We start from the raw sequence: 27,699 nt of genomic DNA, 5'->3' as shown, positions 1-27,699 counted from the left end.
GCGGGCAGGAAGGACCCGGGGAAGGGTCTCCGGCCGCTGGGTGGCCCTCGGGGAGGGGAGCGGGAGGCGTCGGGGGTTTTCCCGGCTGCGTGTCCGTCGGTTCTCACGACCCCGCCGCTTCCCGCCCCTTCTAGGCAGCCCTGTTTAGGGAAGCTTTTAATCTTTGATAAATTATTGTATTTTTATATTTTGCTGGAAGCCGCCCAGAGCGGCTGGGGAAACCCAGCCAGATGGGCAGGGTGTGAATAAAGAAAATATTATTATTATTCCAGGTTCATCCTCCCGGGCGCCTGCGAGAAGAGGCCCAGGATGTCGTCGGAGCCCCCCGAGGGGCACTGGGGCTGCCCGGCCCTGCGCGCCCGCTTGGAGGAGCTATACCTGCCCCGCGCGAGCGGCGATGAGCGTGCCCAGTTCTGGAGCTTCTTCGAGCGGCTGCGGCGGCGCTTCCCCGGTGCAAAGGAGCCTCTGGAAGGAGCCAGGGTGACGACGGGACCCCCGCGACCCTACGACCCCCGGCTGCGCACCAACCTGCGGGTGCCGCGCCAGGAGGTTTCGGGCATGGCCCCCGAGCGCCTGCGGGAGCTCCGCGCGGCCCTCGCGCACTTCTGGGACTTCGGCCAGAAGCAGAGCTTCTCCCGCCTGGCGCGGCTGCAGCGGGAGCGCGCCGCCCTGCCCATCGCGCGCTACCGGGAGCGTCTGCTGGCGGCCGTGGCGAGCGGCCAGGTGGTGGTGGTGGCCGGAGACACGGGCTGCGGCAAGTCCACGCAGGTGCCCCAGTACCTGCTGGCCGCTGGCTACAGCCACGTGGCGTGCACGCAGCCCCGGCGCCTGGCCTGTGTGGCCCTGGCCCAGAGGGTGGCCTACGAGAGCCTCCAGCAGTACGGCGACCAGGTGAGCCGGGGGGCTCCTGAGCATGGGCAGAGCGCCCTTTCCTCTACTGCATCACGTCCAGTGGGTTTCAGGTGGGCTCCTGGAAGAGGGCTGGAGCTGGGGAGCATGAGGACCCAGGAGCATGTGCAGAGTGCACTGAACCAAAACACTTTTTCTGTGCGACCTGAGCAGGAGCAGTGAACAATGTTGGTATCTGAAGAAGTGTGCATGCACATGAAAGCTCATACCAAGAACAAGCTTAGTTGGTCTCTAAGGTGCTACTGGAAGGAATTTTTTATTTTATTTTGTTTTGACTATGGCAGACCAACACGGCTACCTACCTGGAACAGGTTGTCGCTTGACTTTGCTTCCCCCAACCCACTGGGCGGAAGAGGCCAATATGCAAGGTGGGACCGGAAAGTTCGGTGAATGGTCACAGAAATCAGACAGCAAGAAATATACGATATATATGAATATTCAAACATACATCCCCTCTCTGATACAATGCACCATTGACAACATTTGTAGAACTGTTGGAAACCTATGGAGAGGTCCTCTTTCCGTACTGCTTTCGGTTCCCTCATCTCAGCAGCTTGGACGTGTGAAGTGTTGGGAAATCTGTGCCCTTTCAGTGCAGATTGCGTTTTTGGAAGAAGAAAGAAATCCGGTGGGGCGAAATCGGGAGAACATGGAGGGTGGGACAACTCAGGAACCTCGGGAACGATTTCACGCGGAATATGCAATTCTTCCGCCACCATTCGGACGGACAAACGCCGTTCCCGCATCAATAGGGAAGTTTTTAAACTGTGATGTTTTAAATGTATTTTAATATTTGATGGAAGCCGCCCAGAGTGGCTGGGGAGACCCAGCCAGATGGGCAGGGTGCAAATAAATTATTATTATTATTATTATTATTACTCACGAACTCTGTCGACATTTCCCCGCCGTTCTGCTCGCCAACGGTCTGCCAGGCCGAGGGTCACCTTCGATGGTTTGCCGCTCTTCCCGGAAACGCTTAACCCACTCGCACACCGACTTTCGAGTTGCAGCTTCATCTCCCTACACAATTGTGAGCATTTTGTGGGTTTCCGATGCCGATTGTACGTTCGAATATTTCTGGCGGTCCGGTTCCTGTGACCATTCACCGAACTTTCCGGTCCCACCTTGTACGTGGGGACTGTCCCTGGATCAAGGGACTTCCCTTCTTCAAGTTCTCAAAGCTCTTCACCCGCCTCAAGGTTGTATTCTGAACCGGCCAGACGCTTCGCTGGGACTCCGTCGCAGTCAGTCCACCATTTGAAAATTAAGACTTGAGAGCCGTCTCGCCCCCAAAGGGAAACTAGGCATTCCGTTTTGGCGACCGCAACCTTGGTCCACGAAGCCATTTGGCACCTAGCTTACATACCTGAGTTTCTGACACTGGGAGCTGGGGAGCAGGAGGGCCCAGGAGCATGTGCAGAGTGCCTACTGTCAGAGGCACCAATGCTTCTGGAAACGGCAGGAGGGGAGGGTGTTGTTTTTCCTTTCGCATCCTGCTTGTGGGTTTCCCGGAGGGGGTGCCTGGTGAGGAAAGGGTGCTGGGTGAGGTGAGCATTGGCCTGATCCAGCCCTGCTCATGGGCTGACGAGGTTGTTGAAACCGGCTTTGCCTGTTGAGCTGGCGAGCCCCTGGGGGTCTTGTGTGCCCCTAGACCAGGCTCCTCCCTCACTCTGGCCTTCCTGGGTGCTGACCCCCCCCTCTCTCCCCCCCGGCAGGTTGGCTACCAGATCCGCTTTGAGAGCACCCGCTCGCCAGCCACGAGGATCGTCTTCCTGACGGAGGGTCTTCTCCTGCGCCAGGCCCAGCGGGACCCCTCCCTGCCCGGCTACCGGGTTCTGATTGCGGACGAGGTCCACGAGCGCCACCTGCACAGCGACTTCCTCCTGGGCGTCCTGCGCAGGATCCTGCCCGCCCGCCCCGACCTCAAGCTGGTGCTCATGTCGGCCACCATCAACATCCGCCTCTTTGCGGACTACTTTGGGGGGGCTCCCGTGGTGCAGGTCCCCGGGCGGCTCTTCCCCATCACGGTGAGGGGGAGCCCGGGTGGGAGTGGGGGGTGGGGTGGGGGGTTGCGGCTGCTGCTGGGGGGTGGGGCGGATCTGTGGCTCATTTGCCTCAGTATCCCTGAAGGAGCGTCTCCACTCCCACCGCTCAGCCCAGACACGGAGGTCCAGCTCCGAGGGTCTTCTGGCGGTTCCCTGCCTGTGAGAAGTGACGTTACAGGGAACCAGGCAGAGGGCCTTCTCGGTGGTGGCACCCTCCCATCAGATGTCAAGGAAATAAACAACTATCTGACTTTTAAAAGACACCTGAAGGCAGCCCTGTTTAGGGAAGTTTGTAATATTTGAAGTTTTATCATGTTTTTAATATTCTGTTGGGAGCTGCCCAGAGTGGCTGGGGAAACCCAGTCAGATGGGCGGAGTATAATTATTATTATTATTATTATTATTATTATTATTATTATTCCTGGGGACCAGGGGCTCTGAACAGGCTGCCTTCTGCCCTGCCCCCCCCCCCATTGGACGCAAACCTCTTTTGGGGGGTTCCCTTGGAGGAGGCTCTGGAATTCAGGAAGTGATGGGACAACAAAGGAAGGCAGGATAATTTTCACTCCAGTTTCTTATAAGGTCCATGCATAGCCAGGGGGTTGGACTAGATGACCCTTGGTTCCCTTCCAACTCTCAGTTATTCGTGTGTGTTGCGGGGGAGGGGGGAGGTTTTGCTCTCTCCTCGAACCCTCGCCCTTTGACTGCCCCTTCCACAACTTCCTAATTTGTGCCCTATCTCCGGAAACCGCCCCTCTGCTTCCCCAACTTCACATCTGTAACGTTGAGGGCTAGAAACTTGTGTTGTGTGGTAGTGGTTGTGTCGTGGTTAAGAGTGCCAGAGGCCTGAGCTGAGATCTCCCCATTCGGGCGTCAAGCTCGCCGGGAGTGTCCTTGCGACGCTGCCTCTCTTGGCGTGGCCTACCTAGCAGGGTGGTTGTTGTGGGGGTTCCCCGAGGAGGGGAGCGTGCCCCCTTCGAGCTCCTTGGAGATGGGCTACGAAGGGAAGGAACGGCTGCCTGACTGGGGAAAGGCCAGGCAGGCCCATCCCAGGCCGGCAGCATCTCACGGCTTGCTTCCCCTCTCCCCCTGCCCTCCGCACAGGTCCTCTACGAGCCGCTCCGCCCCGAGGAGGTTGCCAGCGGGCGCAAGGAGAGACTGGACCCCCGCCCCTTCCTGCGGGTGCTGCAGGCCATCGACCACAAGTACCCCCCCGAGGAGAGGGGCGACCTGCTCGTCTTCCTCAGCGGGGTGGCCGAGATCGGGGCCGTCGTGGAGGCGGCGCAGACCTATGCCACGCACACCCAGCGCTGGGTGGTTCTCCCTCTCCACAGCACCCTGTCCGTGGCCGAACAGGACAAGGTGGGTGCGGCCGGGGCTTCCTTTTGGGGGGGGCTGCCCCTCCCAGCCTCCCTGAAAGAGGGGGAGCGTTGGGGGCCTGCCTGGGGGACCCTTTTTTAAAAACCAGGTGATCGAGGGCTCTGCCCCCATGTGCCCCCGCCCCGAGGCTCCCTTGGCGCACGCGGTTCGTTCCCCGCGGGCCCTCGAGGTGTAAAACGCCCTCTGCCTTGCAGGTATTTGATTTGCCTCCCCCAGGAGTCCGGAAATGCATAGTTTCCACCAACATCGCCGAGACCTCGGTGACCATCGACGGCGTCCGATTCGTCGTGGACTCGGGTAAGGGGCGGCCGCTTCACCCCCGGGCTCTGGGGGGCAGCCGGTTGGAATGAATGAATGAATGAATCTTTATTTGCGTCAGCCACCGGCCACAGCAATAAAACAACTATACAGTATACAAAGAATAGAAATAAAAAGTCAGCTATATAAAATACTTCTTAGGGTTTTGAATCAATAGTCAAATAGTGGACCTTATTCTGATTGCCCCAGCTAAAAACCTTGCAACTTTTGCTGTCACCTCTTCATCTTAATCTGCCAAGAGAAAGGACACTGGGCAAGTGGCTGGGCGACCCGAAGTGGACAATAACCTCATTCCTCAAATCTTTTTAAAGAGTGCAAGCCAGGAGGGCACATGCCACCGATTTGGGATATAAGCGTGTTTTGTGTGGAATCTGTTGGAATCGTCCCTTATGAGGAACGGCTTAGGGAGCTGGGTATGTTTAGCCTGGAGAAGAGAAGGTTAAGGGGGGATATGATAGCCATGTTCAAATATATAAAAGGATGTCATCTAGAGGAGGGAGAAAGGTTGTTTTCTGCTGCTCCAGAGAAGCGGACACGGGGCAATTGATTCAAACTACAAGAAAGAAGATTCCACCTAAACATTAGGAAGAACTTCCTGACAGTAAGAGCTGTTGGACAGTGGGATTTGCTGCCAAGGAGTGTGGTGGAGTCTCCTTCTTTGGAGGTCTTTAAGCAGAGGCTTGACAGCCATCTGTCAGGAATGCTTGGATGGCGTTTCCTGCTTGGCAGGGGGTTGGACTGGATGGCCCTGGTGGTCTCTTCCAGCTATAGGATTCTAGGATTCTAAGTCCCGCCGAGGGCAAGACATTCAATCTTGCGAGAGTAAAAGCGCGCCTGTATTTTGGGATTGCTTGGTTATGCAGATAGGGTGCCGGAGAGTCGAAATGCGAAGGTGGGAGATAGCCATGCCATGGGCAGAATTTCCTTATTGCGGCCAAGTTTTTCTGGTGCTCGATATCATGGGGGCAGCCCGTCCTTTGTGGAGACCCTCGCTGAGCCTGTCTGTGGGTCTCTGGGAGGGAGAGGTCCGAGGGAGGCCTCCTCCTTTTACTGCAGATGCAAGTGGGTCAGGTTTTGCAGCTGTAGCATGAATTTGGAAGTTGGCATCCTGGCACGCTGGAACCCTTGAACCTCAACCCCCCCTGTCTTTTCCAAGCCACTTTCTAGCCCTTAAGGCGGAGAGATTGTGGGCCCAACCAGGTGAACCATCTGAAGTTCTCCAAGAACTCCCAACGACTCAGGGGGAGGCAGGAAGATTGTCTGGGGCCCAGGGACTTCAGGAATACCTTCAATAGGCCAGCCAGAATGTTACCGGGTGCCAAGCTTGCCCACCAGGATTTTGTGGCATTTCGGTTGCCCTAGCAAAAGTATCTCCCTGGTATTTCTGAACGTGAGAACCCAAGCGCAGCCGGCAGGATCAGGCCAGAGGGGACCCATCTAGCTCAGCCTCCTCTTCCCCCAGTGGCCAACCAGGTGCCTGTTATGAAAAGCCGGCAAGCAGGATTCGAACACAGCTCTCCCCTCCTGCACTTTCCAGCCGCTGCCTCTGACCGTGGAGACAGAGCAGATCCTACCTGGCTTGGAGCCATCAGTAGCCTGCATGAATCAAAATCTGCGCACCCCTTGATTGTAGCAAAGCTGTTTGCAAAAAAGATAAAATAATGAATTTTCAGGAAAAATTCACACTGGCTTAGAGCATACAGAAAGTACTGGAACGGGTTAAAATTCACATCAATTTCCCATTATCTTATTAGATAGGCTGGCGGGTAAACTGCCCCCCCCCGCAGTTAATGTGACTTATGGGGCGACGGGGCTCCCTCTAACCTTTGCTGGGCCTCTTCCTGGTCTCTCTCTGGCAGGGAAGGTGAAGGAGCTGAGCTACGACCCCAAAGCCAAGCTGCAGCGCCTGCAGGAGTTCTGGATCAGCCGGGCCAGCGCCGAGCAGCGCAAGGGCCGGGCGGGCCGGACGGGGCCGGGCGTCTGCTTCCGCCTCTACGCCGAGTCCGACTACGACGCCTTCGCCCCCTACCCGGTGCCAGAGATCCAGCGGGTGGCGCTCGACGCCCTCGTTCTGCAGGTGGGCAGAGGCAGGGGGCTGGGAGGGACCCACTTTCGGTTAAAATCTTTTTTTGTGTTAAATTTTACGTTACAGGTTTAAATTGACACCATCCATTAGGATTCCCCGAATCCCTTGACTCCCCTCCGCCCTTCCATGGTTCCCCTTGTCCATCTTCTTTCAACTGCTTCACCTGTAAGAAATAATAAATTATTATTATTAGAAGACATCTGAATGCAACCCTGTTAAGGGAAGTTTTAAGGTCTGATGTTTTAAATGTATTTTTAATCTTTTGCTGGAAGCTGCCCAGAGTGGCTGGGGAAACCCAGCCAGATGGGCGGGGTATAAATAATAATTTATTATTATTATTATTATTATTATTATTATTATTATTATTATTATTTATTATTTTCTCTATTTTTCTTAAATAATTCAATTTTACCTTAATTTTTAGTGCATTACAAGCATTACTCAAGTCCTGCCAGAGTTTTCATTGGTGGGACCCCCTTTTGTCAGGGACTCCCCAGCTGTGATTCCTGCATTGTGAGGGGGTGGACTAGATGGCCCTCGGGGGTCCCTCCCGCCTCTACAATTCTGCGACCTCAAACGAGAGACTCCTTCACTGGAGGATTTTTGAGCAGAGGTTGGGTGGCTGTCGATTCTTTAGCTGAGATTCCTGGCAGTATTTTGGGGTTGGACTAGAAGACCTTCAGGGGTCCCTTCCCTCTCTACAATTCTGTAATTTCAGTGGTGGCATTTGTGGGTTTTTTTTGGGGGGGGGGCGGAATGGCTGTTCTGACACATATCGAGTGGCAAGGGAGGCGATGTTCCCCACAGTAGGTAGAGCGTGTGACTTACCGTACTTTTCAGTGTATAAGACACCCCCATGTATAAGACGCCCCCTTTTGGGGGGACTCCAGATAGAGAAAATGGGGGGGGGGGAGGTTGCCCACAGTTGCTGAGCTTTTTTGGGGGGGAGGGTTGCCGAAAATTGCTCACCTGCAAAAAAACGCGGCGGACAATCTCCTGCTCGCGGCAGCCCCCAAACGCCCGCCCCACCTCGCCACTATCCGGGTATAAAACGACCCCAAGTTTTTAGCATGATTTTTTAAAATAAAAAAACAACCTAGTCTTATACACAGAAAAATACAGTAATCTCAGGGTCATGGGATCGAGTCCCCCATGGGGTGGTAGATTGCAGGGGGCCGGGCCGGATGACCCTCGGGGACCCCTCCCAGCTCAACAATTCTTCGCCCGAAAGGAGGGGCTGCACCCCACCTGAGCTCATGTCGCTTGGGGGGGGGAGGAATTTGGCATTTGGGGGGGAGGACGGTGGAGGAAGCCTCTCTCCTTGGCTCTGTTGCCCCCCCCCCCCCAGATGAAGAGCATGGGGCTGGGCGACCCCCGTGCCTTCCCCTTCCTGGAGCCCCCCCCGCCAGCCAGCCTGGAGACGGCCGTCAGCTACCTGAAGCAGCAGGGGGCCCTGGACCCAGGGGAGAACCTCACGCCCATCGGGAGCCTGCTGGCCGAGCTGCCTGTGGACGTGGTGATTGGTGAGTCCAGGAAGGGGGGGGGCGTCTGTGCTGGGCCCCTCCGGCCAGTCACCCGCGGGAGCCTCTGCCGGATGCGCAGCTCTCGAATGTTGATTTGGGTTTATGTCCTGTGCTGTGGCGTCTTGGAGTGAGCATGCGCAGAGTGCAACGGAGAGGCTGCCCCTGGGGTGGGGCTGAGAGTGGGTGCACCTCTCTCCCCCCCCCCATGCCAGGAATCTTATTCTGGGTGAGGGCCGATGGTGTGGTGGTTAGAGTGTTAGACGGAGATCAGGGGAGACCAGAGTTCGATTCCTCCCACTCAGCCATGAACGTTTTATTTTATTTTATTTATTATACAACACCTGACACATTTGACTTCCCACCCTTCACAACGTGCTATTTTACCACTTACTGTCCTGTACGCATTTTATTTTAATTATTCTTTTTTTCCAACCAGATTTTGCTATGCATTTTCTCTGTTTTCTAAATTCATTCTATGTCTGTCAGGAGATTTGCCTTATCCGTATAAGTTTTAAGACATTCCTTAAATAATATCCATTCGTTTTTTTTGTTTTTTGTTTGTTTCTACTTTTCACGTTTCTACATTTCACTAATTATCAGCCACGAACTTCTTTTTTGTCATAAGGGATTTATTAAATTTTCCAAGAAAACAAACAATACAAAATACAATCAGACAACAACAAACAAAAAACTACAAAACTACAAAAATACAAAAATACAAAACTATACAAATACAGAAATATAACTATCTTTTTCATATTCATCACATTCTATTGGGACCTCCTCACATCCTCTCTTCTGCGTTCATGTCTAATCTTCTTTAGTAACTTTGTAACATTGTAAAATCTTCTTTCTCACCTAATCTTAACAATAAAAACCTTAATCCATATATAATTCTATTATATTTCTAATAAAATCCACACAACATGATTCCAACTACTTATTATATCCTATTTTAAACTCACTTCTGACAATACTGAAGCCTTAAATATTCTTCTGATTTCAATTTCAAATGTTTTGGCCACGAACTTCTTACTGGGTGACCTGGGGGGGGGGGGACACAACATTCACTGCCTCTCCGCCTGGCCTACCCTGCAGGGCTGCTGTTGTGGGGACTAGATGAGGAGTGCTGCCTGGGAGGGTGAAGGGGTATTGCGCTCTGGCTGAGGCCCCCCCCCCATTTTTCCGCAGGGAAGATGCTGGTTCTGGGGACCCTCTTTGGCCTGGCGGCCCCCACCCTCTCGGTTGCGGCTGCGCTCAGCGTCCCCTCCCCCTTCCTGCGCAGCAGCAGCGGGCGCAGCGACCCGGACTGCGCCACCGCCCGCCGGCCCCTGGAGAGCCCCCTGGGAGACCCCCTGACGCTGCTGAACGTCTTTGACGCCTGGGTGCAGGTGGGTGAGAAACGCTCTGCCTCTGCCTGATACAGCAAGACCTTCTTCTCTTCTTGTGGAGCCTCCAGCTCCAGAGGCAGTCTATCCGGATTCTTGGGTTTTAGGGAGGGGGCGTTTGGCCAAGGTGAGAAGAGGATTCTGGACTGAATGGCCCCCTTTGGCCTGATCCAGAGGGTCTCTTCCTGGGTTGTTGTTTTGTTTTGTATAATTTTTAGTAAATTTTCTGTTTTGCATTTCAGAATATTCATCTAAACAACCTTAAATTATCAATGACTTCCCTTCCATGGTTTATTTTGCATAACATAAATCCCTGCTCATTTTACATAAACTAAAACCATTCAATATTCCATTATCACATCCATCAAAACTTATTTATGCTGTTGAATTTCTCTTAAGGCTGCTCACGTTTGCAAATGTACACAATCCCCCCCTTATATTCAATAAACATTTTCCAGTCTTCCTTAAAGTATCTTCTTGCTTTCTAAATGTTAAATCTGCAAGTTCTGCACATTCTGTCCACTTAAGTCGCCCATCCTTTTTAGCTGGGACCTCTCTCGTTTTCCATTTTTTGGGCTAACGAAACAGGGACTGCCATAGAGGCATAGATAAATAACCTTTTTTTTGACACCTGGCAATTTCAGCCTGAATTATCCCCAAGGAAAAGGACTGGGGTCTCTTCCTGAGTTGTTGCCTTCTAGCCTTTGTCCCTGCGTTTGTCTGTCTCAGTCCGTCCTGACGGAGTCAAATGTCCTTCTTGTCTGGCAGGAGAAATCGGACAATCGGAGCGGATCCCGCCGTTGGTGCCGCCGCCGGGGCCTGGAGGAGCACCGGCTCTACGAAGCAGCCAACTTGCGGCGCCAGTTCCAGGTGGGTGTCAATCGGGGGGGGGAGGGGGTTGGTCTAGGTGGCACCTGGGATGCCCCTTCCGAGCGTGCACAATCCTTCTGTGTCCAGGGCAGCTCCATCTGGTACGCAGGCTGAGACCCTCCCTGCCCGCAGACTGTCTTGCCAGAGTGGTGCATGCTCTGGTTATCTCCCGCTTGGACTACTGCAATGCACTCTCCGTGGGGCTACCTTTGAAGGTGACCTGGAAACTGCAACTAATCCAGAATGCGGCAGCTAGACTGGGGACTGGGAGCGGCCGCCGAGACCACATAACACTGGTCCTGAAAAACCTACATTGGCTCCCAGTACATTTCTGAGCACAATTCAAAGTGTTGGTGCTGACCTTGAAAGCCCTAAACAGCCTTGGTCCAGTAGACCTGAAGGAGCGTCTCCACCCCCATTGTTCAGCCCGGACCCTGAGGTCCAGCTCCGAGGGCCTTCTGTCGGTTCCCTCCCTGCAAGAGGTGAAGTTGCAGGGAACCAGACAGAGGGCCTTCTCGGTGGTGGCGCCTGCCCTGTGGAACGCCCTCCTATCAAATGTCCAGGAAATAAATCTGACTTTTAGAAGACATCTGAAGGCAGCCCTGTATAGGGAAGTTTTTAACGTTTGATCCTAGAATCCTAGAATCCTAGAGTAGGAAGAGACCCCAAGGGCCATCCAGTCCAACCCCCTGCCAAGCAGGAAACACCATCAAAGCATTCCTGACAGACGGCTGTCAAGCCTCCGCTTCAAGACCTCCAAAGAAGGAGACTCCACCACACTCCTTGGCAGCAAATCCCACTGTCCAACAGCTCTTACTGTCAGGAAGTTCTTCCTAATGTTTAGGTGGAATCTTCTTTCTTGTATTTTGAATCCATTGCTCCGTGTCCGCTTTTCTGGAGCAGCAGAAAACAACCTTTCACCCTCCTCTATATGACATCCTTTTATCGTTTTATCATATTTTTTTATATTCTTTACTTTTTAGGTACAATTTATTAATTTTATAATAGCAATCCCGCAAAAAAAACCCCACCACAATCAAAAATTTAAATCATACATCTTAATTGACTTCGCCCCACTCCCCTTCCCGGTTCCATTGTTTTATTCTTATTCATACACGTCCATAAAATCTTACATTCTTAACAGTCCCATTTTAAAAACCTTGTTCATGTCGTTACAAGTGACCTTTGAAAGCTCAGCTAATGTAAAAGCTTACAAAGTGTGCATTAAACATTTCCCTCCTTTTTTAAAAAAGAAAGAAAGAACAATATCCTTTCCCCCCTTGGTTTTTCAGGTTATCTATTATGTCCTGCATGGTTCATTAATTTGTATTTCCAATCTTCTTTCTCTTTGGCGTTCTTCTTTATATGGATGGTCTGGTCTCGGCTTGGCAAGGACAAAGTCTTTTGCGCAGTAAATCCGCCAAGCCCTGTACCTTTAAAAACCATAGCTTTTGTTGTTTTTTATTTTAAAAAAATCATTTCCAACATTCTCTTCAAATCTTGATATGTCACTTCCATCACAGTCAAAGCCTCCCAAATTAATCCAGTATTTTTTTTTAATATTCTATTGGGAGCCGCCCAGAGTGGCTGGGGAAACCCAGCCACATGGACAGGTTATAAATTATTATTATTATTATTATTATTATTATTATTATTATTATTATTCTCTGCCAGGAGCTGCTGCGGGACCACCGTCTGCTGGAGCCCCCCGCCCGGCCCAGCGACACCCATGGGCGCCAGAGCCGACACCGCAAGCGCCGGGAGCTGCAGCGCATCAAGCGGGAGCACGAGCGGGGGGAGGGGCGGCGGAGGAAGGTGCTGCGCCTGGAGGAGGAGGGGGGCAGCTCTTCCTCGGGAGGGGAAGGGGACCCCCAGCGCGGCCTCGACATTCAGGTGAGGGGGTCCGGAGGGGTACCTCTGGGGCTCAGGCTCTTCCGGTGGAGCCTCCCAGTGCAGATGCAGTCTACCTCGGCTCCCCTGATCCTCCCCCTCCCAACAGGACGTCAAGTTCCAGCTGCGACATGACGTTGCCGAGCTGCGGGCGGCCTCTTCCGTGGCGCAGGCTCTGTCACCCGGCCGCCTGGCCCTCCTGCAGCTGGTCTTGGGGCGCGGCCTCTACCCGCAGCTGGCCGTGCCAGACCCCTTCAACCAGACCCGCAAGGACTCCGACCAGGCGAGTGCCAGGGGGGAGAGGGAGCTGGGAGGGGACGCTGGGCGAGGAAGGGCCTCGGGAGCCAGCCCCCCTGCCCCCACGCTGAGACCCCCTCCTCTTGGCTCCCCAGATCTTCCACACCAAGGAGAAAGCTGGGGTCGTCCTCCACCCCACCAGCATCTTCTGTGCCTCCCCAGAGCTGCTGCAGCCGGCACAGGAAAGGGGTCCAGAACGTGGGGGGCAGAGAGGTAAGAGGGGTGCCCCCTGCCCTCCCTCAACCCCCTCCCTGCTGCCCACCTTCCAGGCATTGGAGGCTCTCAGCATCTTTCCCCGTTGGGCTCCTGCATCCTGGGCCAGGGGAGACCCTTGGGGTGCAGGGTGTACTGGGGGAATGAGCAGACTCAGCCACGGGGGAAAGTTGGAGCCAGGGTTGCGAGTGCGAATTGGATTTAAGCGGGAATTGAAGTTGGTGGCTAATTCCTGGAGGTTTTTAAATGGGGTGTGAGTGTGTGTTTGTGTTTCTTCCAGCTCTGCAGTTTTTAAGCAGAGGCTGGGCGCCCCCCCCCCTGCCATGGATGCCAAGCAGGGGGTTGGGCTGGTGGTTCTAAGCGCCTGCTCTGTCGGCCCCAAGTCTCAAAACATCTGGAGGGCCGAGTTTGCCTACGCCTGATTTAAGCAATCCAGTCTGGCTTTGTCCAGATTGGCTTTTGTTCCTTGTAAATTTCCTTTTTATCCTTCCTAACAAGAATAAAGACACAACAGTCTTCTGTAATAGTAATAAGAAGTTTACTCACATTCAGTTCACAGTCGGTTCCCTGAAGGCAGGCTTCAGCTTGTAGTTACAGAAGAGAGTTTGAGTTCATCCCATGTGGGGACTGAGCCCGTGTCCTGGAGGCTGAGAGCCAGCCGACAGCTAAATACATCAAGATGGAATAAATTGAAGAAGAAGGGAAGATGGCTGCGTGACCAGCCCTTTTATGGGGTCTGCCAGGGTCACACCCATCTAGCTGGTCACACGCAGGGGGAGGATGCTCCAGACCAGGTGGGACAGGAAGTCCTCCTGGCTGTGGAGTAACACCCCCTGCGTGTCCACTCTGGGCAAACAGGAAGTGTTGTACTTGACTGCTTATGTTACACCCCACACTTTCCAGGAGAAAGGAGAGAGGCTTTAAAAAGAACCTTCTGGATCAGGCCAAAGGGAGCCCATCTAGTCCAGCGCCCTGTTCTCACAGGGGTCAAGTACCCACAAGAACCTAGGAACTGAGATAGACTGCCTTTGTTTTTTTTTTAAATAAGAATTTATTGGTATTTCCACATAAAAAATAACAAATAAAAAACAACAAATAAAAACAATCATTCAACATATAAAACAAATACAACAAACAATACTGATAGCAATAAAATAAAAAACTGATGCATACCTTAACCACACAGGAACACAGGAATCTATTAATTATATTCTTATTTCAAATCTTATTTGGGGGGACTTCCCCCGTTCTCTCTTCTGCGTTCTATTTCTGATCTACTTTAGTAACTTTGTAGCTAGTTTAACAATCATTCACCCAACTTCTTAATCTTCAAATAAACATCTTATACAACTTATATCATTCAACTTATTATTATCACATAAAATCATATTTCAAATCTTAACTTCTTGCATCCTTTTTTTCTCTTAACTTAGTAAAACTATTGCTGTTATTACTTCTAATTCCTACCTTAAAGATATTATAATCAAAACATCATCATAAAAAACCTAAATATTTATTCCCTTCTCCAAATCGCTTGTTTCCCTCTGACGTCGGAGTACGATGGTTAGCCTTCCTAATAAATCTCATAAGTTCCTTTACCCCACCCCCCTCCTCAACATCCTCCCTCTTCCCATCTCAATCTCCCCCCAGTCTTCCCCCCCAGCATATTCCCAGTCCAAATCTTTCTTCCCTCACACCAATTTCTTCTTTCAAGATGTCACATTTCCCTTGTTCCAGAATGTCACCTTTTCCTTGGTACCTAAAGACCAGAACATTGTTACCAAGTATCTTTGCTGAACTCTTCCAAACAACTTGTACATTGTCTCCAAATGGCTCTAGTCAAATCCAATTTTACACCCCAGAGTTGATGTTCCTGCATTTCTGGGCTCTCACCCCAGACTGCCTTTGGACATGGAAGTTCCATAAGAAAGGAGCTTTGCTGGGGCTGAGTGTGGGGCAGCCTATGAATCTCTCCTTCCCTCTTTTGCAGATGCCAAGGAGGGACTGAGCAGCCGCCACCAGATCCTGGCCTTCGTCTCGCTGCTGGAGACCAACAAGCCCTATTTGGTGAACTGCCTCCGCCTGCCGGCACTTCAGGTGGTCGTCCTCCCCTCCCCCCAGGTGTCCTAGCCCTCTCCCCTCCCCTGAAACACCTGGGAGGCTTGTCTGCCGGGGATGCCACAGCTGCGGCTGCTACCTCGCAGGGGGTGGGGCTGGATGACCCCCGGGGGTCCCCTGCGATTCTGCCGCCCTGCGACCGGCACCTCTCTCCACCTGCCTCGCAGGCGCTGCTGCTCTTGGCTCGCTCCCTGGACACAAACGCCGACTGCACCCGCCTCGTGGCCGACTCGTGGCTGGAGCTGCGGGTCCCCTCCCCAGAAGCGGCCCTCCGCCTGCTGCGTGCGGCCCTCCGCCTCCGGGCTTCCTGGGAGAAGGTCTTGGACCGGCAGCTGGAGAGCCGAGGGGCCCGGGGAGAGGAGGCCGAGGAGGGGCGGCCCAGCGCCAGGCAGGTGCGCCAACTCACCCAGGAGCTGCTGGACTTTCTGAAGCCCGAGGTGCGTATGCCGAAGTGGTTGGGGGGCCGGCTGAGCCAGGGTGTGTGTGTCTGTGGCCCCTGGCTTCCATGCAGGAGGCCCCAAGTGGCTGGAGACCGCAGGAGGAAAGGTCGGATCCTGCTTGCGGGCATCTCCAGGTGCAAGAGCTAGCTGCTAGGCTGTTCTTACTGAGCCTCCAGATCCAGAAGCGGAGGGCCTTCTCGGTGGTGGCTCCCTCCCACCAGATGTCAAGGAAATAGACAACTATCTGACTTTTAGAAGGCATCTGAAGGCAGCCCTGTTTAGGGACGTTTTTAATGTTTGATTTTTTTTAATCAAGTTTTTAATATTCTGTTGGGAGCTGCCCAGAGTGGCTGGGGAAACCCAGTCATATTTATTATTATTATTATTATTATTATTATTATTATTATTTATTATTATTATTATTTTTCCTCTGCTGCCCCTTCAGGTGCCCTACAGCCTGCGGCGCCTGATGCCCCTGGAGCAGCAGAACCTCTACGTGGGTCCTCAGGGGGCTTCTGCAGGAGGGGAGGTGCCCCCCGGCCTCTTCCAGGGGGTGGAGGTGGCCCCCGACGAGGAGAAGGGCGGCTGCAGAGTGGGCAGCTTCTTGACGTTCAACTGCCTGGCGGTGAGTTCAGGGGAGCCGTGCATTCGGGAGGGGGTACCCAGAGGCCACGTAGTCCAACCCTCTGCGGCGCAGAAACGTGCTTCGTCCTCTGGGGACGGAGGGGTGGGTGGGGACAGGCGAGGTGGCAGGCCGGAGCCTGGTTGTGGGGCGCAGAGCCTGCCTATCCCTTGCCTGGGGGGTGGGTGGGCACCAACCCTTCCTTCTTGGCCCCTCCGCCTCCTGCAGGGCACAGAGGGCGACCTGTACAGCGACTGCCTGCGCAGCTTCTGGACCTGCCCTCGCTGCGGCCTCTACATGCCCTTCACCCCCATGGAGCGCCTGGCACACGAGGAGGCCTGCCAGCCCCCAGGCCAAGAGGGGGAGCAGCCCAGCCAGGAAGGTGAGCCCCTCGGTGGGGAGCAGGGGGGCATTTCCCCAAAGGCTTTGCCATTTGGGGGCTTGCAAGGGGGGGTGTCTCACTTTCTGGGGGACCGGGAGGGACTTTGTTCTCCGCAAGGGAAGAGCTCTGGTCCTTCGTCCTGTGAGATTTTTCACGGTTTGCAGAGAGGGTGAAAGGACGGCCAGAGATGACTCTTGGAAACATTCAAAGGGCAAAATCAAGAATAAACCGAAAGCAGATCAGGATGCGCAGCCGCACTCGAACATGCCTGCGGAGCCTCGTCTAAGCAAGGAGGCTTGGGGGCAGTGCCGCGAAAAGGCCTTCCTGGTGTCAAGAGGCAGGGAGTTCCACGGTGCAGACGCTGCCACGCTAATTGGTGGTGCTCTTACAAATGCAGATCCAGAGGCACCCGTCGCTGGGCCAATTCCGTGGATCGAAGCGGTTGCGGGGGGGGGGGGGATAAATATGGAGGGCGGGGCGACCTTGCAGGCAAACTGGTCCCAGGTTTTTAAGGGCTTTATATAGCAATGGCGACACCTTGGACCCGGGCTGGGTGGCAAAGGGGCAACCAGTACAGATCGCTAAAGTGCTTTGTTGCTGGCGAGGCCTCACTCCCGTCAGCAATCGCGCTGCGGCCTCCAGACCAGGCGCAAGGGAAGCCCCACGCCGCACGTTTTTGGGGCTGTTGTGTTTTGTGTGTTTTCACAAGGTTCTTGCTCCTCCCCAGAAGAAGAGACGGCGACCCCACCGGGCGCCTCTGCCCTGCAGCGCCCGTACCACTGCCCCGCCTGCCAGCAGAGCCTCCTCCTCACGCCCACCGAAATCCTGCGCCACCGGAAGCAGCACCAGGCGCCCCCCTGAGAACAGCGGCGTTGGCGGGGGCCTCTCGAGGTCGGGGGAGCCTGGCATGGGGGTCGCCTTCTTCCTCCTCCCCCCAGTGCTTTCCCTCAGCCTCACGGACTGACCCCCTGCCCCTCTCCTTCCCACTGGAGCTGCCATGAGCCTGGACTTTTTTTTGTGGGGAGGGGCGAGTATCCTGGAAGAGTGTAAATAAAAATGTTTGGCTTTGATTAAAGAAGTGGGAGCTACCCTGCGGCTTAGAGGGGGGAGCTACCCTGAAGCAAAGGCCCCCTTTGGATCCCCCCAAATCCAAGAGCAACACTCTTCACCAGTGCAGAGACACTTGGGTCTTTCTTAAGAGTAGCCCTCTGGATCTGGCCAGTGGCCCATTGTTAACGCAGCACAGATACATCATACACATGTCACAAACAAGGAGGTTTTCTGGCAGGTTTGCCCCCAACTCTTCCTTGCCCTCCACCATCAAGAGATACAGAAGAATATTTGCAAGTTCCTGTTTTTCCTGATCAAGGTAATCCCACTCCTTTGTCCTGACTGAGAACTTAATTCATTCCTGGAGGGTCTGCCATTGTCTAGCTGTCTGGCACTGCTGAGTACCTGGTCTCATGCTTGAGGGATTACGGCTGCCCACATCCCAGGCTCCCCCCCCCCCCCGGTAGCCATTCGTTCCCTGAACAGAACAAAGTTGGAACGGCGCAAATCCGATACTGGAGCGATTTTATGTGACTTTCTAAAGTTTTCCCAGGGAGCCAGTACACTGATACATCTATCAGTGAATTGTTGCATTTGGTAATGCACTGTAGAAGCCCTTTGAATAGAGATAGGGATAAACTGATGAAATGTTTTGTGGGGACATTTGCAGGAGTGATTGTGTTGAGTTTTGGGGTGTGTGTGTGTGTGTGTGTGTGTGATGTCTGCTGGAGGGGCAACCCTCCCTTAAAAAAAACCTTTCCATAAATTCCAGTAACACCATCTAGCCTGGCATCCTGTTCTCACAGCGGCTGAACGGTTGCCTGTGGGACACCAGCAAGCAGGATCCGAGCGCAAGAGATCTACTCTTCCCTCCTGGGATTCAGAAGCATTGCTGCGTCTCACCGAGCCACTGTGGCTGGTAGCCCCCCATAGCATGAATTCCCTCCTGCATGAATTTCCCCAGTCCCCTTCTAAAGCCACCTCCAGTGGGAGGGAGTTCCACACCTTTTGAAATGGCCTTTCTTTGAGTTTCTCTGCTTGTTTCCAGGCCGTTTGCAGCGAAAGGAAGGGGGCCTTGCCTCTCCTGCGGCCACAACTGAAGCCGTTCTTCAAGGGAGGGTGGGGTGTTGGGCTTTGGGTGGAGCAGGTCTCTTCCCCACCAGGGAGGCAGGAGAGGACATATTGTTTATTAATATCCTTCCCCACTTGCGCTGACAAGTTCCTTTACTTAGCAGAGTTTTACATTCCCCTTTTAAACACACAGGCTTCAAGTTGCAGGCTTGTTTAAGCCTCTCAATGTTAGGTTCCTGGTAAGACCCCTTTATATCCCTCTTAAAAGAATAAAGACGCCACAGTCTTGTGTAAAAGAAGTTTACTCACGTCATCAGTTCACAGTTGGATCCCTGAAGGCAGACTTAGTTCCAAATAACTATATACATGTGGATCTATCCCATACGGAGGGATAATCCCAGTGACTGCAGGCTAGCAGTCACTGCAGCTCACATGACGAAAGGAAGATGGAGAAGAAAAGAAAAAGGGAAGTGGGCTGCGTGCCTCGCCCTTTCCTTTACCTGGGCAGGTGAGGTCACGCCCACCTCTAGTCACATGCAAGAGGAAGGATGTTCCAGCCAGGAGGAAACAGGAAGTTTTCGACTGGCTGGATGGACCAAACATCCCCTTGCATGTCCACTCTAGGAAAACAAGGCATGTTGTACTTGACTGCTACTTACGTATAACATCCCACAAGCAGAATGTGATCTTGCGTGCAAGGAAGGAGCCCCCCCCCCAGCATCTCTCCGTTTGCCAAATTGCGATGCACTCCCCCCGTCCCCACTGACCCATTCAGCGGAAAGAAACTGCGTCTGTTTCAAACGTGATGCTGTAACAGCGTTTCTTCCATAACCCTGCCGGGAGGCAACTTTTGCTGAATTTCTTGCCGACATGCACTGCAACTCCACTTTGGTCCTGGAGGTGGCGCTGCTGCAACACTGCTAAAGCAAAGCAACACGCCCCGCCCCCCAATGGCTCTCCAAACTTGGAGCATCACAGGCTCAAAGCTGAGCTACGAAATTGGCCCTTGAGGAGCGCAGTGGATTCGGGGAGGTGTCTCTGAAAATTTTTACACATCACTTGGGAAGGCAGGCGAACTAATGCCAGTGTACTGGAAGAAGCAAAGATCGCCAGTGTTGAAGCAAGGATTCTTCAACAAAAACTTTGTTGGACTGGTCATGTTGTGCGGATGCCTGATGATCGTCTTCCAAAGCAACTACTCTATTCCAAACTTTAAAATGGAAAGCGTAATGCTGGTGGTCAACAAAAGAGGTTTAAAGACTCTCTCAAGGCAAATCTTAAAAAATGTAGTATAAACACCAACAATTGGGAAACACTGGCCTGCGAGTGCTCCAATTGGAGAACAGCCTTTACCAAAGGTGTTGTGGGCTTTGAACAAAATAAAATAAAAAATTCCTTAGCACCTTAGAGACCAACTAAGTCTGTTCTTGGTATGAGCTTTTGTGTGCATCCACACTTCTTCAGATACACTGAAACAGAAGTCACCAGATCCTTAAATATAGTGAGGGAGTGGGGAGGGGTATTACTCAGAAGGGTGGTGGGAATGGGTGATCAGCTGATAGGTGTGGAAAACCTGTTGACGACTCTAAACGGCTGCAATTAGTCTTGCAGGGAAAGGCAAGGGGTGAGATGGCTAAAGATAGCTTTGTCATGTATAATGAGATAAGAATCCAATGTCTTTGTTCAGACCAGGTCTCTCCATGGTTTTAAGTTTGGTGATTAGTTGCAATTCAGCCACTTCTCTTTCCAGTCTGAATTCCAGCCGTGCTTCTGAATGCCAGTTGCTAGAAGCCGCGGGAGGGGACAGGACTGCTCTCGGGTGCGAATCCTGCTCACGGGTTCAGCCACTTCTCTTTCCAGTCTGAATTCCAGGCTGAATTGCAACTAATCACCAAACTTAAAACCATGGAGAGACCTGGTCTGAACAAAGACATTGGATTCTTATCTCATTATACATGACAAAGTTATCTTTAGCCATCTCACCCCTTGCCTTTCCCTGCAAGACTTATTGCAGCCGTTTAGAGTCGTCAACAGGTTTTCCACCCCTATCAGCTGATCCCCCATTCCCACCACCCTTCTGAGTAATACCCCTCCCCACTCCCTCACTATATTTAAGGGTCTGGTGACTTCTGTTTCAGTGTATCTGAAGAAGTGTGCATGCACACGAAAGCTCATACCAAGAACAGACTTAGTTGGTCTCTAAGGTGCTACTGGAAGGAATTTTTTATTTTATTTTGTTTTGACTATGGCAGACCAACACGGCTACCTACCTGTAAATGGGCCTTGAAGACACTCGAACTCAGGACGCATGGGAGAAACGTGCTAGGAGAAAGGCATGCTTGGCAGATCCACACCGTGATCAACTCCCGCCCGGAAACCAATGTCCCCACTGTGGAAGGACGTGTGGATCCAGAACTGGCCTCCACAGTCACTTATGGACTCACCATTAAGACCGTGTTTATGGAAGACCATCTTACTCGGCTACGAGGGCTTGCCGAAGGAGGAGGAGGATTCGGGTTCACTGACGGTCATTTAGTCCAACCCCCTGCGGTGCAGGAATCTCGGCTCGAGCATCCATGACTGATGGGCCTCCAAGAAAGTGAAAGGAGACTCCAACCTGTGAATCAAAGCAAGAAAGTACAAGGAAAGGAGAGAGGAGGGAGCAAGGACAGAGGCCCTGAAGTGCATTATGACTCCAGATTATGATCGTCCTTCCTTCGTACATTATCCAATAGTGTCTTTCCGCAGGAATCCGCAAGACGGGCCTGGCTGCCAATCAGGCTCCTTCAACGTGCCTGATGAATGGAAGCAGGGATGTCCATCTGCTCCGATGGACTGGACAGACAGTTGGGCAAATTCACCGAGGAGCAGAGAGCTCTCCAAGGTTCCTGGCCAGTGAGGCAGTCACTGCCTCTGAATCCCAGTGGCTGGGAGTGGCGGGAGGAGAGAGTGCTGCTCTTGCGCACGGATCCTGCTTGCGGGTTTCCCATAATGCGAGAACAGGAGGCTGGAGCAGAGGGGCTGCTTTGGACCTGATCAGGCCAGCTCACTCATTTCCCCCCCCAAGGAAGGCTGCTGCTTCCTGGGGAGGCTCCCTCCCTCCCTCCCTCTGTGCCAGGAGGACCCATAAAACATAATGGATTGTGGCCGAGATTAAGGGCAGGCGCATAACTCACGGCCCAGCCGTGCCGCGGCTGACGGGTCTAAATATGTGCCAGGTTAAATCTTCAGCAGGGAGAGCTCTGCGTTGGCAGAGGAATCAATGGAGGAGGGATGGGGGGGGCAGGAAGGCGGCTGGGACAGGTTCCTGGTTCTGCAGCCAAGAGAGGAGCAAGGGGGCATGTGGAGGGGGGGAGGTGCCATGGGGTGGGCATGGGTGCCAGGGTGCCTGGATTCTCTCCGGGGCTGGAGTGAGGGCTGCCATTGGCTTAAACTGTGGAACTCCCTCCCACAGGAGGCCACCAAGGAGAAGAGGACTATCGACGGCCTCTAGCCAGGGATGGCTCTTTCCTCCTGTCTCAGCTGTCAGAGGCAGCCATGCTTCTGAATGCCAGTTGCTAGAAGCCGCGGGAGGGGACAGGACTGCTCTCGGGTGCGAATCCTGCTCACGGGTTCCCGAAAAGAGGCATCTGGTTGTCCCCCGTGAGGACAGGAGGCTGGACTAGATGCTTTCCTGGTGTGATCCAGGAGCAGGGCTCTCCTTGGGCTCTTGCGTTCTTGTTCCCCAAAGGTTTGCAGTGGGTGGAACAAGCCTTCCCCTCCTCCTCCTCCTCCATCCTTCTGCCAATGGCTGCCAGTTTTGGGGAATCGCTGCAGTGAAGAGTCCTGTGGGATTTGCAGCGGAGCCTCTGGGTGGCCGCTGGGAGAACAGGGCCCTGGACTAGACAGGCCCCCTTTGGCCCCAAACAGCAGGCTCTTCTTGCCTTTTTTTTCTTCCCAACAATCCTGTGATGTAGGCCATGCTGTCTGAGGTTACGCTTCAAAGTTTACTTATTTATTAAATTTTAAACATAGATGTTTAAACATAGGTGATATAATAATAATAATAATAATAATAATAATAATAATAATTTTATGTGCTGCCTTTCATCCAAAGGTCTCACAAGATAAAAATACAGGAGGACTTGCGGATCACCGAACCCAGACCCCTTTGTAGCCCCAACGAACCTCTGTGCCCCAAGGAGCCAAGGGTGGCCACTCAAGTCTGGGGCTCTCTTGTCCCCGCAGCCGCCTTGCTTCTTGCCCTTCTGCTTGCCCTCTGCCATCAGAGCCAGAGAAGGAGCCCCCCCCCCCGAGAGTCAACCACAGCAGTCAAAGGCCATAAAGAGTGGAGGCAGAAGGCCCGCCTCGTAAGAAGGGGGTGCTAAAGCTTTATAGCCGGCCCATAAATGCGGCATAATGCACCTTCCCCTGGCTGGCGCTGTTTATGGGCCAGGCTGGCGCTTTGCAATCTTGAGACCTCTGGGAGGGAGGGAGGGAGGGTTGGGCCGGGTGCCAAGGCCTGGTGGCAAAGTAAGGATGCCCAGGGCGGAGGAGGAGGAGGAGCCTCTCCTTCACCCTGGCCTAGTGGGGCGGGTGGAGAGCTTTGGAAACACTGGGGGGGAGGGTGGGGGGGGGGTTTCCTCTCCATCTTCTCCTTCAGGAGAGTCTTGGGCAACCAGCTCCAGCAATGTCAACCCACGGCGGGGGGGGGGGGAGAGGAGGCTGCAGGAGTAGGCCAAAGGGGACCCATTGAGGGCAGCATCCTGTCCTCACAGCAAAAGGCCCAAGAACCAAAGATCTCCCGAAATGCCACCCTGAGCCACACCCTGGAGGGGCAGCTGCTGTTCTGCTCGCTCTTGGCGGCTGGAATGATTTATCTCGCAGAGCTTGGGCACAAGAGCCCTCTCCTCTCCTGCAGTTTCCAGCAACTGGCGTTTGGGAGTTTTGCTGCCTCCAGTAACGCTGGAGCGAGGAGCGCAGAGAGAAAAACTGCCCTCGTGCATCTGCACAACCAGATGCCTTCATCTGCCCCAGCTGCAACAAAACCTGTCTCTCCCCTATTGGTCTCTCTACAGCCACAGCAGGAGCTGTGACACTCCGACGGTTAGACTTCACCCCCAAAGGCACTGATAAGGAAAAATCATGGGGTACTGATTTACTCCGCGGCCCAGTACATTGGGGTGCCACACCCTGCAGGTCCCTCTGGTCAGCAAAAGTAGGAATCTCCAGCCAAGTTAAAGAAGCGAAACCGTGGTCAGTAGACCTGATCTTTATTTGCGGACCCTGTCTGTGGTGCCACCCACCTGCTTAGGTTGGCCTTTTGACCGTCCTCGGCCAAGTAGGACAATGACCATTTGGCTGGGGGTGGGAACGCCAAAAATAAAACAGGCTGCCGTGCGGGCTGCTATTGAGGGGCACGCTGGCCCACCGTGGCTGCAGAGGGCCAGGCCCCCCCCCCAGCAGACCATCCCCCCCCCCCGGTAAAAAGGCCGCAGCCTGTGGTGGCAGCGTAGGGGCCGTGCTAGGGCACACCTGGGCAAAAACACAGTCCGACTGCGCAACCTAGCTGGGATGGCCTGCTGTTGCTGGCTGGCCAACCCCCCCCCCCCGGAAGATGCCGCACATGCAGCCTATACACCACCAAGGCGGTCTACTGTGGCCTATTGCCCTCCCCGGAGCCACTGAAACTGCAGAAGGCCCGGCGAGGCGAGGGGTCCCATGGCAAACGGCGGCAGTGGAGGGGCCTTGCCCCCCCTGTCCAACAAAGAAATACAAAAGGCCGGTACTTACCTGAATCTGGCCAATAATGCGCTCCTGGACCCGATCTGATCCAGAAGGAGGCAAGACCCACAGGGGCCTGGCTGAAAGGGTCAGCTGCTTTTATTTTGGCCCTTGACCCCACCCCCGGCCGAATGGTCTTTGTCCTACCTGTGACCTTATGCCTGAGGGATTATGGAGTCGGGGAGGGGGGCTGGATTCCCCTCTTCCAGAGGAGCCATTAGACATTGGAACCAAGGAAATCTGTCAAACCGTTGAATTTTGGTGCTTATTTGAAGCTTCTACAGTTTTCTGTACAGATTCCTGGTATCCGCTGATTGCTACAATTTCATAGACTGCTTTTCTTAGCCTCTCTGCTGTTGTGCATGTGTGGTGCCTGTGTCAACGGTCATTGTTCTGTCCTTAGTTAGAGGCTCTGGTGGGGACTTGGGATTTTTGGGGAGTTGTTTAACTGTCCCCCAATTCCTGGTTTTAACAGCACACATTCTTGTCTCCTGAGACAGACAGATGCCACCAACTGCTTTCTCCAACTGTGGAGGCAGAGTCTTGGCTAGCAGCCATCAACAGGCTCCTTCTGCTCCTTCATGGATCTCTCCAATCCTCTCCTAAAGCCATCTCCGTTGGTGGCCCTTGCTGCCTCCTGTGTCAGGCAGTTCCACAGGTTAACTCTGCACGGCAGGTTCACAAATCTACAGACCTGGACACAGAATTGGTTTTCTTTGCTGCTCCAGGGAAGTGACTCAGTAGCCTAGGACATATTTAAGACGGGTGGGGGTGGGGTGGTGGAAAGAGGGCAGGTGGGCATCCCTTGTTACACACACACAAAAGCCAAAAACAAAACTCTGTGTGGCAGGAAGAAGTCCTTTCTTCGTTGTTGGGGGCCCACGAGTGCCGCAAAATCCTTTGGTGCTTTGCAGAGGCCTCTCTCTTGGCAAAGTGTGGCTCAATCACAGCTTCGCCCAACGCCCCCATCGGCCTCACCTGCTCCCCTCCCTCCATGAAATCCTTCTTTGGCAATCACTCCTAGCCGTGTAAGATTGTCTTCCATAAACACGGTCTTAATGGTGAGTCCGTAAGTGACTGTGGAGGTCAGTTCTGGATCCACACGTCCTTCCACAGTGGGGACATTGGTTTCCGGGTGGGAGTTGATCATAGTGAGGGTTTGCCAACCGTGCCTTCCTCTTAGCACGTTTCTCCCTTGCGTCCTGAGTTCGAGTGTCTTCCAAGCCCATGACACCTTTGGTCAAGGCTGTTCAACATTTGGAGCGCTCGCAGGCCAGTGTTTCCCAGTTGTTGTTTATCCTACATTTTTAAGGATTTGCCTTGAGAGAGTCTTTAAACCTCTTTTGTTGACCACCAGCATTACACTTTCCATTTTTAAGTTCGGAATGGAGTAGTTGCTTTAGAAGACGATCATCAGGCATCTGCACAACATGACCAGTCCAACAAAGTTGTTGTTGAAGAATCATTGCTTTGACACTGGTGATCTTTGCTTCTTCCAGTACACTGGCATTAGTTCACCTGTCTTCCCAAGTGATGTGTACAATTTTTCGGAGACACCGTTGATGGAATCTTTCGAGGAGCTGGAGACGGCGGTTATAAGTGGTCCATGTTTCACGAGCGCACAGTAAGGTTGGTAGTACAATAGCTTTGCAAACAAGCATTTTGGTTTCCCTGCGAATGTCCCGGTCCTCAAAGATTCTGCGCTTCAATTGGGAGAAAGCCAAACTCGCAGAGCTCAGGCGATGCTGGACTTCGGCATCAATGTTGGCCCTTGTGGAAAGATAACTGCCCAGGTAGGAGAAGGGATTGACATTTTCCAATGAAATACCCATGACACATTTGTCTTGGTTAAAGGTCCTTTTGTCCCCGGACATCCATGTTCCCGTGGATCAAGTCACGGAGGCTTTTCAACTTGGCCTCTGCACCTTGGCAGCTGTGGTGTGTGTGTGTGTGTGTGTGTGTGTGTGTGTGCTTTCCTTTGGCTTCCCCCATTTTGTGGGGAAGGAGCTCCAGAGACCCTTTCCCCAAGCCTCGCCAGAGGGGCAAGGTGACCGAGAGCCACCCTACCCTGTCATCTCCCTCAAAAAAATACCTGCAAGCAAGGACCCTCCTCAGCCTGGGGCTGCCCCACTCTCAGCCCCCCGGCCAACCCAGCCCCCTCCCCATGACCCGAGAGTGGCTTTGTCACGTTCCTCATGCACTGCAGCAATGGTTTACACTCAGGTAACACTTATGCATCTTTAATGGACGGCTGGTGAATAATTCAGAGCAATTGATTTTATATTAATAAATTCTCAGGAGAGGCCAACAATCTCCTGGCAGGTGGTGGAGGTGGGGGTGGGGTCGGGGTGGGAAGGCTGGAGCCCAAAGTGTGGCATTCTCTCAAAAATAGAATCATAGAACTAGAATGGGAAGGGACCCCCCGAGGGTCATCTAGTCCAACCCCCTCTTGCAATGCAGGAATCTCAGCTAAAGGGTCCATGACAGATGGCCATCCAACCTCTGCTTAAAAATATCCAAGGAAGGAGAGTCCGCCACCTTTTGCGAGAGACAATTCCACTTTGGAACAGCCTTTTACCCTCAGAAAGTACTTCCTGTAGTCCTAATCTCCTTTCTTGTAACTTGACGCCATGGGTTCGAGTCCTGCCCTCCGGAACAGGAGAAAACAAGCTTGCGCCATCTTCCATGGGTAGATCTAGTGCAACTAGCTGCAGTGCGGGAACCACGGCTAAAGGAGAGCTAGGGGACCCTCAGGCTGCAGCTCAGAGCATCTTCTCCACGGCAGGGATATTAAGGCCCCACAGAAGAAGGAGGAGGAGGAGGAGGAGGAGGAGGAAGAGAGGGTTAGGGCCATTCTCGCACTTCCTTGGGAATAAGTCCCGCTGCAAGCAAGGGGACTCCCCTTCCCCTAGCTCCCAAGGGCCCTTGGAGTCAGCCTGCTGGCCTCCGGGTGCCCCTCTGGTGGGCAGGGAGGGACGCCCCCTCCTGGCCTTCCTGACGGCAGCCGTGCGAAGCCATCCTGCCTTGCGTTTCAGGCACCGTAATAGGCTGCATTTTAATTGACATAATTAAAAGCTACTCTGTTCATCTCATTTACAACTTATTTGTAGGGGAGGATAATTATCGCGAGCGCTGCCTAGGGGGACATTAGAGGAGGCAGGCGGGGGGCGCAGCTCTCCCAGTGGAGGCGCCGGCGCTTCCTGCGATGGTGGGGGGAGGCATCGTCCCCCCAGGCAGAGCCCGTCCTCGTTGAGGGCCCGCCAGGGGTACAGCAGGCCAGGGATCACCTTGGGAGCTCTTTGGCCTTTTCAAGGTGGGGGCAGTGGGGTCGGGT

The 27,699-nt window shown here is 53.4% G+C and overlaps 1 protein-coding gene across 1 annotated transcript; it reads left to right on the top strand.

Moving 5' to 3' along the window:
• The first annotated feature begins 543 nt into the window (after positions 1 to 543).
• DHX34 (DExH-box helicase 34) lies at positions 544 to 17,407 on the top strand. The gene is made up of 16 exons (XM_033158635.1): positions 544 to 891; positions 2,625 to 2,936; positions 4,059 to 4,316; positions 4,529 to 4,631; positions 6,512 to 6,729; positions 8,087 to 8,261; positions 9,453 to 9,652; positions 10,418 to 10,519; positions 12,194 to 12,412; positions 12,519 to 12,692; positions 12,802 to 12,919; positions 14,910 to 15,016; positions 15,205 to 15,474; positions 15,923 to 16,102; positions 16,328 to 16,481; positions 17,209 to 17,407. Exons 1-16 carry the CDS (start codon positions 559 to 561, stop codon positions 17,340 to 17,342), a joined length of 3,057 nt encoding a protein of 1,018 aa, XP_033014526.1. The 5' UTR covers positions 544 to 558; the 3' UTR covers positions 17,343 to 17,407.
• The last annotated feature ends 10,292 nt before the right edge of the window (positions 17,408 to 27,699 follow it).

The sequence above is a fragment of the Lacerta agilis genome, chromosome 8, assembly GCF_009819535.1.
Source record: "Lacerta agilis isolate rLacAgi1 chromosome 8, rLacAgi1.pri, whole genome shotgun sequence".
Lineage (NCBI taxonomy): Eukaryota > Metazoa > Chordata > Lepidosauria > Squamata > Lacertidae > Lacerta > Lacerta agilis.
This window is presented reverse-complemented; position numbering and strand designations above follow the sequence as displayed.